General features: G+C 30.1%; 1 protein-coding gene across 3 annotated transcripts in view; it reads left to right on the top strand.

Annotated features, from left to right (window-relative positions):
* The first annotated feature begins 267 nt into the window (after nucleotides 1–267).
* Nucleotides 268–13,088, top strand: part of LOC108915430 (type I inositol 1,4,5-trisphosphate 5-phosphatase) — a 28,330-nt gene continuing 15,509 nt past the window's right edge. For all 3 annotated transcript variants that reach the window (XM_018721454.2, XM_018721455.2, XM_018721453.2), the window contains exons 1-6: nucleotides 268–709; nucleotides 761–991; nucleotides 1,042–1,209; nucleotides 8,514–8,771; nucleotides 8,825–8,992; nucleotides 9,601–9,843. In XM_018721454.2, the coding sequence (XP_018576970.1) occupies nucleotides 647–709; nucleotides 761–991; nucleotides 1,042–1,209; nucleotides 8,514–8,771; nucleotides 8,825–8,992; nucleotides 9,601–9,843 (1,131 nt within the window). In that variant the 5' untranslated portion in view covers nucleotides 268–646. The remainder of the gene's footprint in view (nucleotides 710–760; nucleotides 992–1,041; nucleotides 1,210–8,513; nucleotides 8,772–8,824; nucleotides 8,993–9,600; nucleotides 9,844–13,088) is intronic.

The following is a 13,088-nucleotide window of genomic DNA, read 5'->3' as shown; positions in this document are numbered from 1 at the left end:
AAATTGCATTGGCAACCTTGGTGGTTGTGCTTTTATTTTAAGTTTATTTTAGTAAAAAAGTGTATGCAACTTTTCAATATTAAATTACTATATTTTTTATTAATTTTATTTAGCATACAACGTGCACACATAATAAAACAAACAAAAAATAATTTTAAACCTTTATTTAAATATGACAGGATTAGTTTCAATATTTTCATTGCCAAACCTCATTTAATATTTTTTATTATTTGTACTAGTACGTATTTTCTTAATATATGAAAGGTGCTCCTATGCGTTTGAAGTAACAACTGACGTAAATAAAGAATGGTGTAATTAAAATTAAATGTCTGTCTATATTTTTTCTTTTTCGCAAACAGGAAACTTTTGTGCTGATAATTTTAAAAGTAGGATATGAAAATAAAATTAATCAATAATCTGTTTCGATATGCGTGCGCATTGTTACGTTTATTGAAATTAAATATCGAATTGATAGAAAAAGTTGTGTAAATAGTATAAAAATAGATTTATTGCTTTCAAATAACCAAGAATAATGTGGATATGCTTTTATAAATACAATATATGCCTATACACATCATGTACGACCTGAATAATATCTTGGAATAGTACACTGAAGTTTTTCTAGTAGTCTGAATTCTGAATTATAATGGGTTCGTCAACAATACCTGTTTTACTAGTCACAGCAAATGTTGGCTCGATATTTGAGGATGTAAGTAAATTAAATGTGTAAATACAAATGTATAATACTGATTTATTTTAGCCGACTACAATGCTAAAAGTATGGAGTGAAGAATTTTTATCAACAGTTTCCAAACTTGATCCAAAATTTATCGCTTTACATTGCCAGGAAGTTGGTGGAAAAAACTATGAACTTAGTATGAAACATGTAGAAAATTTCGTAAAGTTACTCATGTCTAGTAATGAATTACGATTATTTGATAAGATCAGGGTATTCCTAGATGAAGATTACAGTTCTGCAGAAAATTTTACTGTATGTATAAAGTATATTTTTTTTCTTGTTTAATTGTGTCTTTCCTTTAGGCTTTGGGAAATTTATATTTTATACACAAATCTTTAGATAACAATTTAATTTGGGATTTTAAGGAAATGAAATTTATTCCAGTACTAGGTAAAGAAATTCATTCAGGTAATATTGAAGCTGTTGTTACCAAGGAAAAGGCAAAATTTCCTCAAGACTTCTTCCCAGAGGTTTGTGTTTATATCCTAAGGCAACGATAATTCTATGGAGTAAATATTTACTTCTATAATTTACAGTTCTTTAGTTTGGATTGCTTTGCCTGTACGCTATTTACTTTGCAGCAAATTAGGGCAATAATATATCTATTCAGTGGCGGATTTACCAGCAGGCTGAGTAGGCTGGAGCCTAGGGCGGCAGATTTTAGGAGCGGCAAATTTGGGGCAAAATATTTTTTTCATATCTTACAGAAATTAAAAACATTCATATTTATATACCTAAATGTTATTACGTCCACACAAACAATTCAACATGTAATGTGTTCCACCACTTAGATAAATTGTTCTACAATTGTAGACTTCGGTAGGGTCAGCAAAATTTAAATAGCCTACTGGCGACAAATGTGTAAATCCGCCACTGTATCAATTTAATGTGAAAATTATTTATTGTTATTATTCTTTCGAAATTATATTTTTATAATATACCAGTTGATTTACAGTGTGCACGTTTAAAAAATATAGAAAATAGTAATAGTTTTTAAAGTTGTCTTGACAAATCCATAAATAGCAATTAGATACAAACCAATAATAGAATATTTATTACCAAAATTAACCAACTAACTTCTGTATAACAGTTAAAAGATAGCTATAAAGTTTTTGTAGCAACTTATAAATTACATTAGAATTTCATTAATTTTAAACTTAATATCAAACAGGTATTGCAAAAGAGTTAAAAATATTAGCCATAATAAAATACAAAAATGCACTGTTACAAGTATTTTACTAACATGAATTGTAGCTTTGTTTTTAAATTGTACCTAAATCTTATTGGAAAGCTCTGTCAATTTCAGTAATCACAAAGTAAAAAATATATATGAGGCTAAATTAGCAAATGATTTGATTAGCTTTAAAATATGAATATTTCCCAATAATTCAACAATTGAAAATTTCTTCAGATTTAACGCAGTTTCATCCATTCTACTCTAAAGCTACGCTCTATCTACTGCGGAATCTGCACGCGGAGTACGCACTGCAGATTCCGCATGTATTACTTTGTGTATTACTAAATGCAGATGGTCTATGTACAGCGCACTCCGCATGCGTTAGAAAGTCATCCGTTGCGTATGTCAGTCGCAGTTGCTCTCGAGGCAACTTCGTTGATTTTTCCTCAGCAGTTGCTAAGCAAACATTGTGTATGGTGCATGTACATTATATTAGAATACTGTAAAGAAGCAACTATGACAAATGAAAAAACAAAAAATTATTGTAAATTTTACAAGAGCTGGATAAAATTTTAATTGATATTGTGGCACGATATCCTGCGCTATATAACGTTATTGTTTTTAAATGTTTTTCTATAAGAATTTTAGAAGAGCCTTCGAATTTTCTTTTTTAAATAACTGGTGGTCACTTCTTTCATCTAGCATGGATAACAATATATAAATCATCTTCCTCTTCTTCTAGGAGCAAATCTAGCATTGCATTATTTCTTTTTGCCATAGCTTAGTACACAAATTTTTAACACCAATTATTCAGTACTACACACTGTCAAAAATAAAAGAACATAATAATAAACAAACGCGGAATACGTATTGCAAATAGACCACCTTTAATGCGGAATCCGTACATGCACTGAGCAGTACATATTACACGTACAGACTCCACAGAAGATAGACTGTAGCTTAAGCTCACATTCGAAATGAAATGAAGAAATGTACCCCACTAAGGTTTTTAAAATGTTAAAAATTTTGTGTGAATATGATTTGCATAAAAAATAATATAAGAAAATAATGAATTAAAAAAAATAAAATTGAAAAAAAAAAATTAAGGCAGTAACTTTTAAATAACAGTAACTTTAGAACTCAAATAATCTGTTTAACTAATAATACTGCAGGAAACAACTACCCTAAAGACTAATGTCCCAACTATTTTATTGATTGATTTTATTCTAAGTTTAAATTGTATACTATGCAGCGTATTATGACATTTTAAATCTGAAAAATTTGTGAAGCTAAGCACAAATCATTATTCATTATTTGACAGTGATTGTTCATTTCAGGGATAGATTTACAAAGATAATTTTTGAGACGATAAAATTATGAATAAAATTTGCAAAATAAAATAGTGCTGCTGATCTTGAGATCTCAAAAAGGGTTGTATACATATTAGTGATATAACGAATATTTGCATCCACATTCGCATTTGAAAAATCCATACAATTATTTTGCTAATATGAATGTGAGAAAAAAACATATACAGGGTGTGCCATTTAACACTTCCATTGCCAATATCTCCGAAATGAAGAAATTTATTTTAGTTCCGGAAATTGGGGTTGTTAGGTCACCTCGAATAGCTTCAAATTGCAGTTAGAATTGTTAGTTTAAATCTTTCTGTATAGATGGCGTGGTGGTACTAAAAAATTTTTTGATCCCTGGAACTTGGAAATGCAGTCCATCTGAAAGCTCGTTAAATTTTGAGTAATTTTTGTAATATAAAGTTTTTCCTATACTTATTTACTTGTTTTCAAGATATGTCGACTTCAATATGCAATGTATGATGTAACAGGAACATCAATTGTTTCATTTAAATCACACTGAGGCAAAATATTCTTTTAAAATATTGTTATAATGACTTTATTCACACCACATACTAACTAACAAACAATAAATTATAAAAAAACAAATGATCAAGTACCTACAGAAAAACAATTGTAAAATGATAAATCGTATAAATAGTATAGTTAAATTGAAACACGCAAGCTGATGAAACTTTAATTATTGGAAAACTAATATGTGTCATCTGTCATACATGTTTTATTTTAAACAAATGATGAGCCACCTATGATTTCATTTTTTTAAAAACATTTGATAAAATACAGTTCGTCTCTGTTCCTTATAAGGTTTACCACTGGACAATTTTATTTTTCTGTAGTTAATCATTCGTTTTTTTCGTAATATTACAAAAATTACTCAAAATTTAACGATCTTTCAGATGGACTGCATTTCCAAGTTCCAGGGATCAAAAAATTTTTTAGTATCATCACGCCATCTATACAGAAAGATTTAAACTAACAATTCTAACTGCAATTTGAAACTATTCGAGGGACCTAACAACCACAATTTCCGGAACTAAAATAAATTTCTTCATTTCGGAGATATCGGCAGCGGGAGTATTAAATGGCACACCTTGTATATTTTAAATGTGAAAATAATATTAAATGAGACAAAAAATATTAATTCCTTAGCATTTTTGCAATTATATCTTTTATAAGCCTTTTACTTACTAACAATAGGTAATACATAAATCTGAATAATCGCATTCGCATTTGGCAATATCAGCCACAGATATTTGTATTTGCAAATGCCTAAAAATTAACAATGGTTACATTACTAGTACATATACAGTGGAGTCCAGCTACAAACGACATTCAATCGACAGTAAAATTGCTTCATACTAAACAGATGATGTATCTCTTTTACCTACATACTTTTGAAAAATGATAGCATCAAAGTTTTAGTATTTGTTTCTGTGATTTTAAATTTTTTTCAAATAGAACAACTTGTATATTTTTCCACGTTTGGATAGAAAATTTGACAGGACTTTAATAGTAAAGGGGCTGTGTTCAAACTGATGTACCATAAGCATAATTATATAAGGTAATCTAGAATTATGTACCACAATTTCTAGGGGTGATAGTACATCAAAAAATAATGGTACCTTTTTATGTACACTTTTTTTCAAAACTCAAGGAAGTGTAAAGGGGCGAAAAAAGAATCATTTTTTTTTTAATACTTCCGAACGCTTTTGAATAACAGGTTTATATTTCAGGTGTGAGTATCTATGCTTAAGACAATTATTTTTGTTACCATTTATTCCATCCCTTACGATTATGGGGTTGTTTTGGGTGGTAAGTGTGAATTTATTTGTCATATATTTTTTAATTTGCAATTTATTTAAAATATTTCCTAAAAAATTAATTTTCTAGAATATTCACTGTAAAAAAGATACTCTTGTTACATTTTGATAAATATCACTGTTTTCGAGTAATTTACGATTATAAGTTAACATGCACTTATATGTAAGGGTAACAGTTCTTTAATGCATCAAGTATAATTTGGAGTACAACTTTATCAAAATTCATAAATTTGAAAAAAAATTATGTAAAAACTTTACATTCTAATTATTATTTATCATAATATATTAATTGTTGCAAATGTCCCCCATTTTCTTGTATGTATAATCTAATTATCTTATTTAGAGACTGTATTATTCCTTTTAATGATCTTGCTTATTTCGTAAGTTAGTGAATTATTGTTCTAATTTGTCTCTCAAGTCATTTAACGAATTAATTGGAGTAAAGGACTGTAAAGTCTATTGGATTAAGGTCACAGTATCGAGCCGGCCATTTAATTGGAGCATCTGCACCTTTACCAATGCATTTGTTTGGGAAGTGGTCATCTAACCACCTTCTACAAATGTTTGTGTAGTGTGGTGAAGCACCATCATTGATGAAAAACATGTTTCTTCTTATGTGCAATGGAATATCTTCTAAGATATCAGGTAAAATATTATTTAGAAAGTCGAAATACATCTTTTCATTTATATTACCAGGAAATATGTGATATCCTAGGAATCGACTCCCTAAAGTTGCTGCCCACACATTTATTTTAAAAGTATGTTGAAAATGAGTTTCCATGGTAGCCTTGGAATTTTCTTCAGTCCAGAAATGCATATTTCCCAGTCCAGAAATGCATATTTCCAGAGTTAAACATCACTTGCCTTGTAAATGCGGCTTCATCCATAGAAAGAATGTTGCTTAAAAAAATGTTGGTCATTTTGAATTTTCTCTTGCAATAATTCACAAAAATCTACTCTTGAGTGGCATGTCGTCAGGCAATAGTTCCTGTACTTGTCTATAGTGATATGGGTGCAGCAGTTGTTCATGCAAAACTCTTGAAGTACTTGATGAGAAATGTTCATTCTTAATCCTAACTTCTGAGTACTTCCTCTGGGATCGTTCATTACCATTTCATTCTATTATTTGTTGTTCCATGTGAACTGATCTTGCTCTTCTATGACGTCCAGGCATCTGTATTTCTTCTCGTAAGATTGCAGAATTTCCTAAACATTCGCCAACACCAAAATTATGTCTGTTAACTCTGAATTTAAATAATTCACCATGGTTACGACAACAATTTCAAAAAATGATGTGCTAAATAAATTGAACTGTCGAGTCTGTTCGAGTCTCATTAAAATAGTTCAATTGTTTTTAAATTTCATTTCAATTTTACAGAACACTTGATATGAAAGTTTTGTTAGTTTTCTATTCCAAAAGAACTGATGCCCTTACATATAAGTGCACGTTGACTTATAATTGTACATTACTCAGAAATGGTAATATTTATCGAAATGTAACAAGTGTACCCTTTTTACGTAAAATAGCCTAGAAAATTGATTTTTTTTAAGAAAAATGTAGGGTGTTCCACTAAGGTCAGCGAGGTACGATATTAAGGAAAGTATAGGCCCTAGAGTTTCCTGAAAAAAATTTTAATTAATAAATCGACCAAGAGAAATCACTGGAAATAGTTTCCAAGTTCGTAGCTCGGCCGCTAAGGGGCGCAATCTATATATCAAAACATAGAGTTGGGTTTTTCTCAGAAATGTTTCCTATTTCAGTATATTAAATAGTACAAATAGCCGGATTCATTGCGCATAACTTTTGTTACTGACATTTTGTTCTATCTCCGGATGGAAAGGGTGGGAAAAGCCCCTAATGTCTGATCCCTTTTTAAGGATTGGCTGATCAAAAGCCCATAGTGTTATATGTTGAAAAGGTCTTTTCTCTCTCGTGGTGAATGGGTAATGTCATCTACCTCAATATGGAAACCTATAGATGGCGTTATTTAAAAAAAATGCCGTTTTATGTATTTTTCTTAAAAATTTTAAATGCAATACTATAGTTTTCTTTACATAAACGAATTCAGTTGATTCAGGCTTGGACGATTTATTAATAATTTTTTTTCCCTAAGTTCTAGGGCCTATATTTTCCCTAATATCGTATCTTGCGCCGACTTTAGTGGGACACTCTGTATATTTAAAAAATTGCAAATTAAAAAGATATGATGAATAAATTCATATTTACTACTCAAAACCACCCAATAATGGTAAGGGATGGAATAAATGGTAACATAAAAATAATTTTCTTAAGCATAGATACTCGCCCCTAAAATATAAACCTGTTATTCAAAAGCGGAAGATATAAAAAAAAAGTTGATTTTTTTTTCACCCCTTTACAGGGGTGTAACTCTTTCATTATTGAGTTTTGAAAAAAGCGTACAGAAAAAGGTATCATTATTTTTTGATGTACTATCTCCCCTAGAAATTACGGTACATAATTATGGACCTGAGTACATAGAGTTTAGACACAACAATCATTTCTGTTTAACAAAAAATATGTTAAAGTATATATCCTATTTAAGAAAAAGTATTTATTGAAATTGTGAGAAAACTTTTTAAAACCTTGACCCATACCATTTCTTTTTTTCTAATTTCAAATGTAGAAAGGTTTTTGTTCTTCTCTTGAATTGTAATACTAATTTTTGTGCAAGTAAAACATTGGTGCAAGTCTGCCAAATATATGCAATATGAGCATGTGTGTGCGAGACATGGAAAGAGTATACATTTTGACAAGGTTGTAATAACTAAATGATTGAACAAAACTATTCAAGATTAAGCGTTTGGCCTTTGTAAGCAATAAGATGTATTAACTAGAGTTGTCACAAGTGAACAGAAACCATATTTAATATATCTAGTCTGAAATCAAACTTATCAGTGGAAGTATGTCGCAATATGCAGTCATTAAAAGAGCAGATGCAATAAGCAAATTGCACTGTACCGTTATTTATTTTTTCATGATTATTGATGCAAGTAGGTCTTATTTTTCAAGAAATTTTTATTATTAAATAAATAGAACCTCGCTAATCCGACCTCGGGTGATCTGTGAATTAGGAAATGGCGGAATATCGCGGCAGAATCAAGGTTGTCGTCTGCTAAGCAAAGGAACATTACACACTTTTTTGCATTCGAACCATGCTCCTGGTCCCATAGGGGACAGATTAGCATAGTTCTACTGTACAAAGAAAATTTAATTTCATGAATAATAGAAAAAATACCTGATACTCTTTGATATCAATCAGTCCGATTTTAATTTTTTATTTCGCAAATTTCTTGTGCATATACCTACATTGTAAAATATATCAATATCAGTCTACAAGCACATTTACATATATACCTATATTTATAAACTTGAATTATTTTAGTGTAAATGGTCCAGAAAAGGTTTTATGCGTACTAGGTGGTCTTTAAATGGAACAGTTATTGATATGGTTAACATACATTTATTTCACGATGCCTCGAACTTTGTTGCCATGGAATCATATCCTTCAGTATATTGTAAAAATAGACGCAGAGCTTTAGAACATACCTTACAAAGATTCCACAATGATCCTTATGCAAAAGCACCATTCTTTTTATTTGGAGATTTTAATTTTCGAACTGATACAGATGGAGTTGTTAAGGTAATTTTTATGATTTTAACATACATAAATTTCTTATATTTATATATTTTTAGAAACTTACTGCTGGTTTGAAACCAACACGAGTGCAAAATAATAAAAACAATGAATCTACAAAAGTTCATTATACAAATGGGGATAGTAAATTGGTTCTAACAGTCGGCAAAAAGGAATTTAATCATTCGGACCACCAAACAGTATTCTTAAATCCTACTCCTGATTGGGTAAGTTTATTCTACTTACTGTCATGGGCATAGCTAGGGGGTAAGGAGTGTGCACGGCCCACCCCAGAAAAAAAAGATCTAATATGATATGACAAAGATGATAATCTTTGTCATATTGGTAAGTCGGTGACTGTGTAACCTTTTTTTTAGAATCAAATCAAAACCCCAATCAAAATTCGTAGCTATGGCTATACTTACAGTCAATTCAAATAAAATTTAATCATTGTTTCATTGATAGTGAAGCATTTACAAGTAATGTAATTAACGTAACCATAAAGGTCTGTAAAGATTTATATGAAGTGAATCAAATTCTGTTTTGTAGCATATATTGATGATCTCCATTCGCTTCAGTACATCTTGTGATATGTTTACAAAATGACACGATGAAAAATTTATTTGAAGGTCTAAACGCCAAAAACTGACTTTTGACTTATTTACGTCCTGAAACAGTTGAATTACAAAAAAAAAACAACAATTTTTGACACACCTGCCTATATATATTTTTTTAAATATGATGGGATGATTCGAAGTGTTGGTTAATATAATTATATGTTATTACAAAAATTCTTTATTTTAAAAATCTGTTGTAATATTATGTATTTTGTTAGTTAAAATCTTTTGACAAAGAGCTGGAAGCATTTGAAAATGCATTGACTGAATATCCTGTAACTTTTCCACCATCATATCCATTTGAAGAAAAATTAGCAAAAGCAACAAGTTATATGCAAACCAGATGTCCCGCGTGGTGTGACAGGGTCTTATTAAGCCGTAGTGCGAAACAATTAGTAAGTGAAGATTATAAGGTGGATTATGGATTGATTGGTATTAATACCTGCATGGGCGATCATAAGGTAAGTTATAGATCTGTGAATGTTTTCTAAGATTTTCTTTTTCTCTACTCATTTAATGCAGCCAGTTTTTCTGGAATTTCACATGTTGATTGCTGATGAATAAGGTATTTTTTTTTGTTCTTTTGATGCTGTAGTTAGAAGTTAGCTCTATTGTGTAGACATTATTTTTTTAGTCCTACAATTCCTCATCTATCTCTTATTTAGTAGTGTATTCCCAGTTATTTTAGAACTGATTTTTGACTACTATTATATAGTAATTTCAAATTCAAAATTTTTCAAAATGAATAAAGGCAGTATTGGTTTATGATCTTAAATTATTTATTACTTATTGGTGTAATTATTAATATGTTATAAATAAACAATTTTAAAAATAAATGTTGAAACTGATGGCAAACTATGATCACCATTTTGTTTAGCTATAAAGTTATGTTCTTAAATTTTGCTTAATTTTAATTGGTTGCCAACAACACAAATGAATCAATCCAGAATGGTAAGCACTGTTTGAAAAATGATCTTGGACTGTTCTTTGAAAACAATTTAAAAAGCAGGATATAAGCTGCTGCGTCAATACTAGTGATTGTAATATACTAAAAAATAACATCAAATATTTACTAGTAGCTTTACCATTTTTAGCAGTAAAATGATGACTCGCATATATAGCGTAAAACGGCAAGTTATACTTATGCAACAATCTTTAATAATTGTATGTATTTAATTACACCGTTCATGCTTCAAAAAATCTTGTGTGCAAGTTCCTCATGGGAAAATATTGGGGATAGTTCATGTTCAACACACTGTATCTCGAAAATAGGGCATCTAAGAAGAAAACGTTACATGAGCTACTCCCATTTTTTTCCCATGAGGAACTTGTACAAGTTTTTTTGAAACATGAACGAGACACCTTGTATATTTATTTAATGATACAGGGTGTTCCCCGAAAGGTCTGTACAAAATTCTACCACAAATTCTTGAGGTGAAAATAGATTGATTTTTACAACGTTGTCACGTTTCTATCAATAAATAGTAAAGAAAATTGAAAAATAAATTATTAACTTTGATACTCTGTATCTTCATAATTATCAACTTTTCTACTAAGGTAAGATAAGGCAAATCGTCGAGAATTTGTGGTAGAATTTTGTACAGACTTTTCGGGGACACCCTGTATAATAAATTAACGCAAAAAGTTCATGTAAATATGTATCTACGTCAAGTTTAAACAGTAGTTTTTTTTTTGAAATAGCAAAAAAAACCCAAAGCTATTTCAGTTGAATTTTGCAAATATGCATTTTTAATATAATCGACTACGTTCTTGGTGAGGACTTCGTAATTTCAGCATCTATTTTTTTTACTTTTACAAGAATGTACTCGATTTTAATGATTTTTTTTTATATACAATACAGTATTCCATAGAAAAGCTATTGAATAGGAAAAACTATCTTATTTTTCATTTTATCGAAAAAAGTTATTCTTGATAAAAATGTTTGCTGGTTCTTAAAGTAAGATTGGGATAGAAAAATTTAACATTTCTTGTACAGAGTTGGAAAAATTGAAAAACTTTAAATGGTACAAGAGTAAAGTGCACTTTTTTGTGAAGATGTGGAAATAAGTTACTAGGAAAAGTTGTTCAAAAGTAAAAGGAAGTATCTAATATAAATTTTCGAAAAACAACTTATTTTTATTTATTTATTAAATTTATTTTATACAAATTAAATTATTCCAAATTAACAATTCACAAATTTTAAAAGTTTATTTACTCAAACACACTGCTACTATATTGAGCACATGTTTTTAAACGGACAAGTATTCATCAAAATTTCTTTAACCTCATCTAATCTTTTTTTTTTTTCGAGTCGAGTAAAACGCTATATGTATGGTTTTGTGTTGGCTCTGTGTTTTTTTGGTCTCATTCAGTAGTAGACTTCGGTCAAATTTTGTAAATTTTTGCGTACCATCAAATAAAAGTACTCTCTTTTTTGGTGAATTCAAATTTACTGTATTGAATGCAGTGGTGATTAGTTATTTGCATATTAGTATTGATTTAGTCAGTGATATCTAAACTCAGTGGACACAAGAAAGTCAGCAAAAACACTACCTGGTATTTATGGATATTAGAACGGTTGCTTTATGAGAAACTATTCATTGAGAAATGTCGGAGTGCGCGAAATGTAAATCGAAGAGAAAGGACAATTTAGAAGGGTGTGAAGGCTCATGCTCTAAATGGTTTCATGCATCATGTGTAAATCTCAGTGAAAATGACTTTAAATTACTGGACAAATGCCATAACTTATTTTACATGTGCGATTTTTGTAAAGTCAATTGCACTGTTATTAATAAGCCTGTACATGACAAGCTATCTTCAAGCATTGACAAAATCAATGATAATGTGGCTAAATTATTATCTGAAGATCTTCATAGAAAATTATTTGATGATTTAAGTAAGGAACTTAACCTGAAATTAGATATGGTTGTCAATTCATTGAAAGCAAATTTTGATAGCTTACTCACTGCAAAACTAGAAACGAGTGTACTCCCGGAAAGCAAACAACCTATGGTATCCTATGCTAGTGTAACAAAACCAAGAACATCAGTTATCCTTCAACCAAAGGTTAACTTTCAGTCAATCATAACTACAAAGTCCGAGGTTTTACGTGCAATAGACCCAATTAATGCCAACATAAATATATCTAATGTAAAAAATGGCCGAAACGGTTCATTAGTTATTAGTTGTGACAACTCAGAAGAATCATCTAAATTTAAAGATCTTGCTACCAACCACTTGGGCGAAAAGTATGACGTTAAGCAACTACCCTCGTTGAATCCTCGAATAAGAATAGCCAACATGACGGAGCAATTCAATATAATCGAGTTTATAATAATAAAAATAAGTTACTTGACTTAATTCTACAGGGTGGTCCGAATTTTATGCAGGAAACTTCGAGGGCAGATAGATCTCTTTAAAATACTATGTGTTTGCCTTATAAACATAGGTCTGGAACGGCACCGTTTTAGAGATACAGGGTGTTGAAGTTGTCAAAAAAAATTGATTTTTTGTTTATATCTCCGGATTCTATTAACCGATCTCAATAAAATTTGGTACATATAATGTACGATAGTAGGCCTTATATTCCCTGAAATGTACAACTGGATAGGGGTCACCCCCTTTTTTACAAAAAAACTACGCCACTGCATTTTTTACACGTCATTGTAACTGATTTATATTTTAATGCACAAAATACGTAAAAAAG

This window comes from Anoplophora glabripennis, unplaced genomic scaffold (genome assembly GCF_000390285.2).
Source record: "Anoplophora glabripennis isolate ALB-LARVAE unplaced genomic scaffold, Agla_2.0 scaffold1326, whole genome shotgun sequence".
Lineage (NCBI taxonomy): Eukaryota > Metazoa > Arthropoda > Insecta > Coleoptera > Cerambycidae > Anoplophora > Anoplophora glabripennis.
The sequence above is the reverse complement of the archived record's forward strand: the minus strand, read 5'-3'. Positions and strand labels throughout refer to the sequence as shown.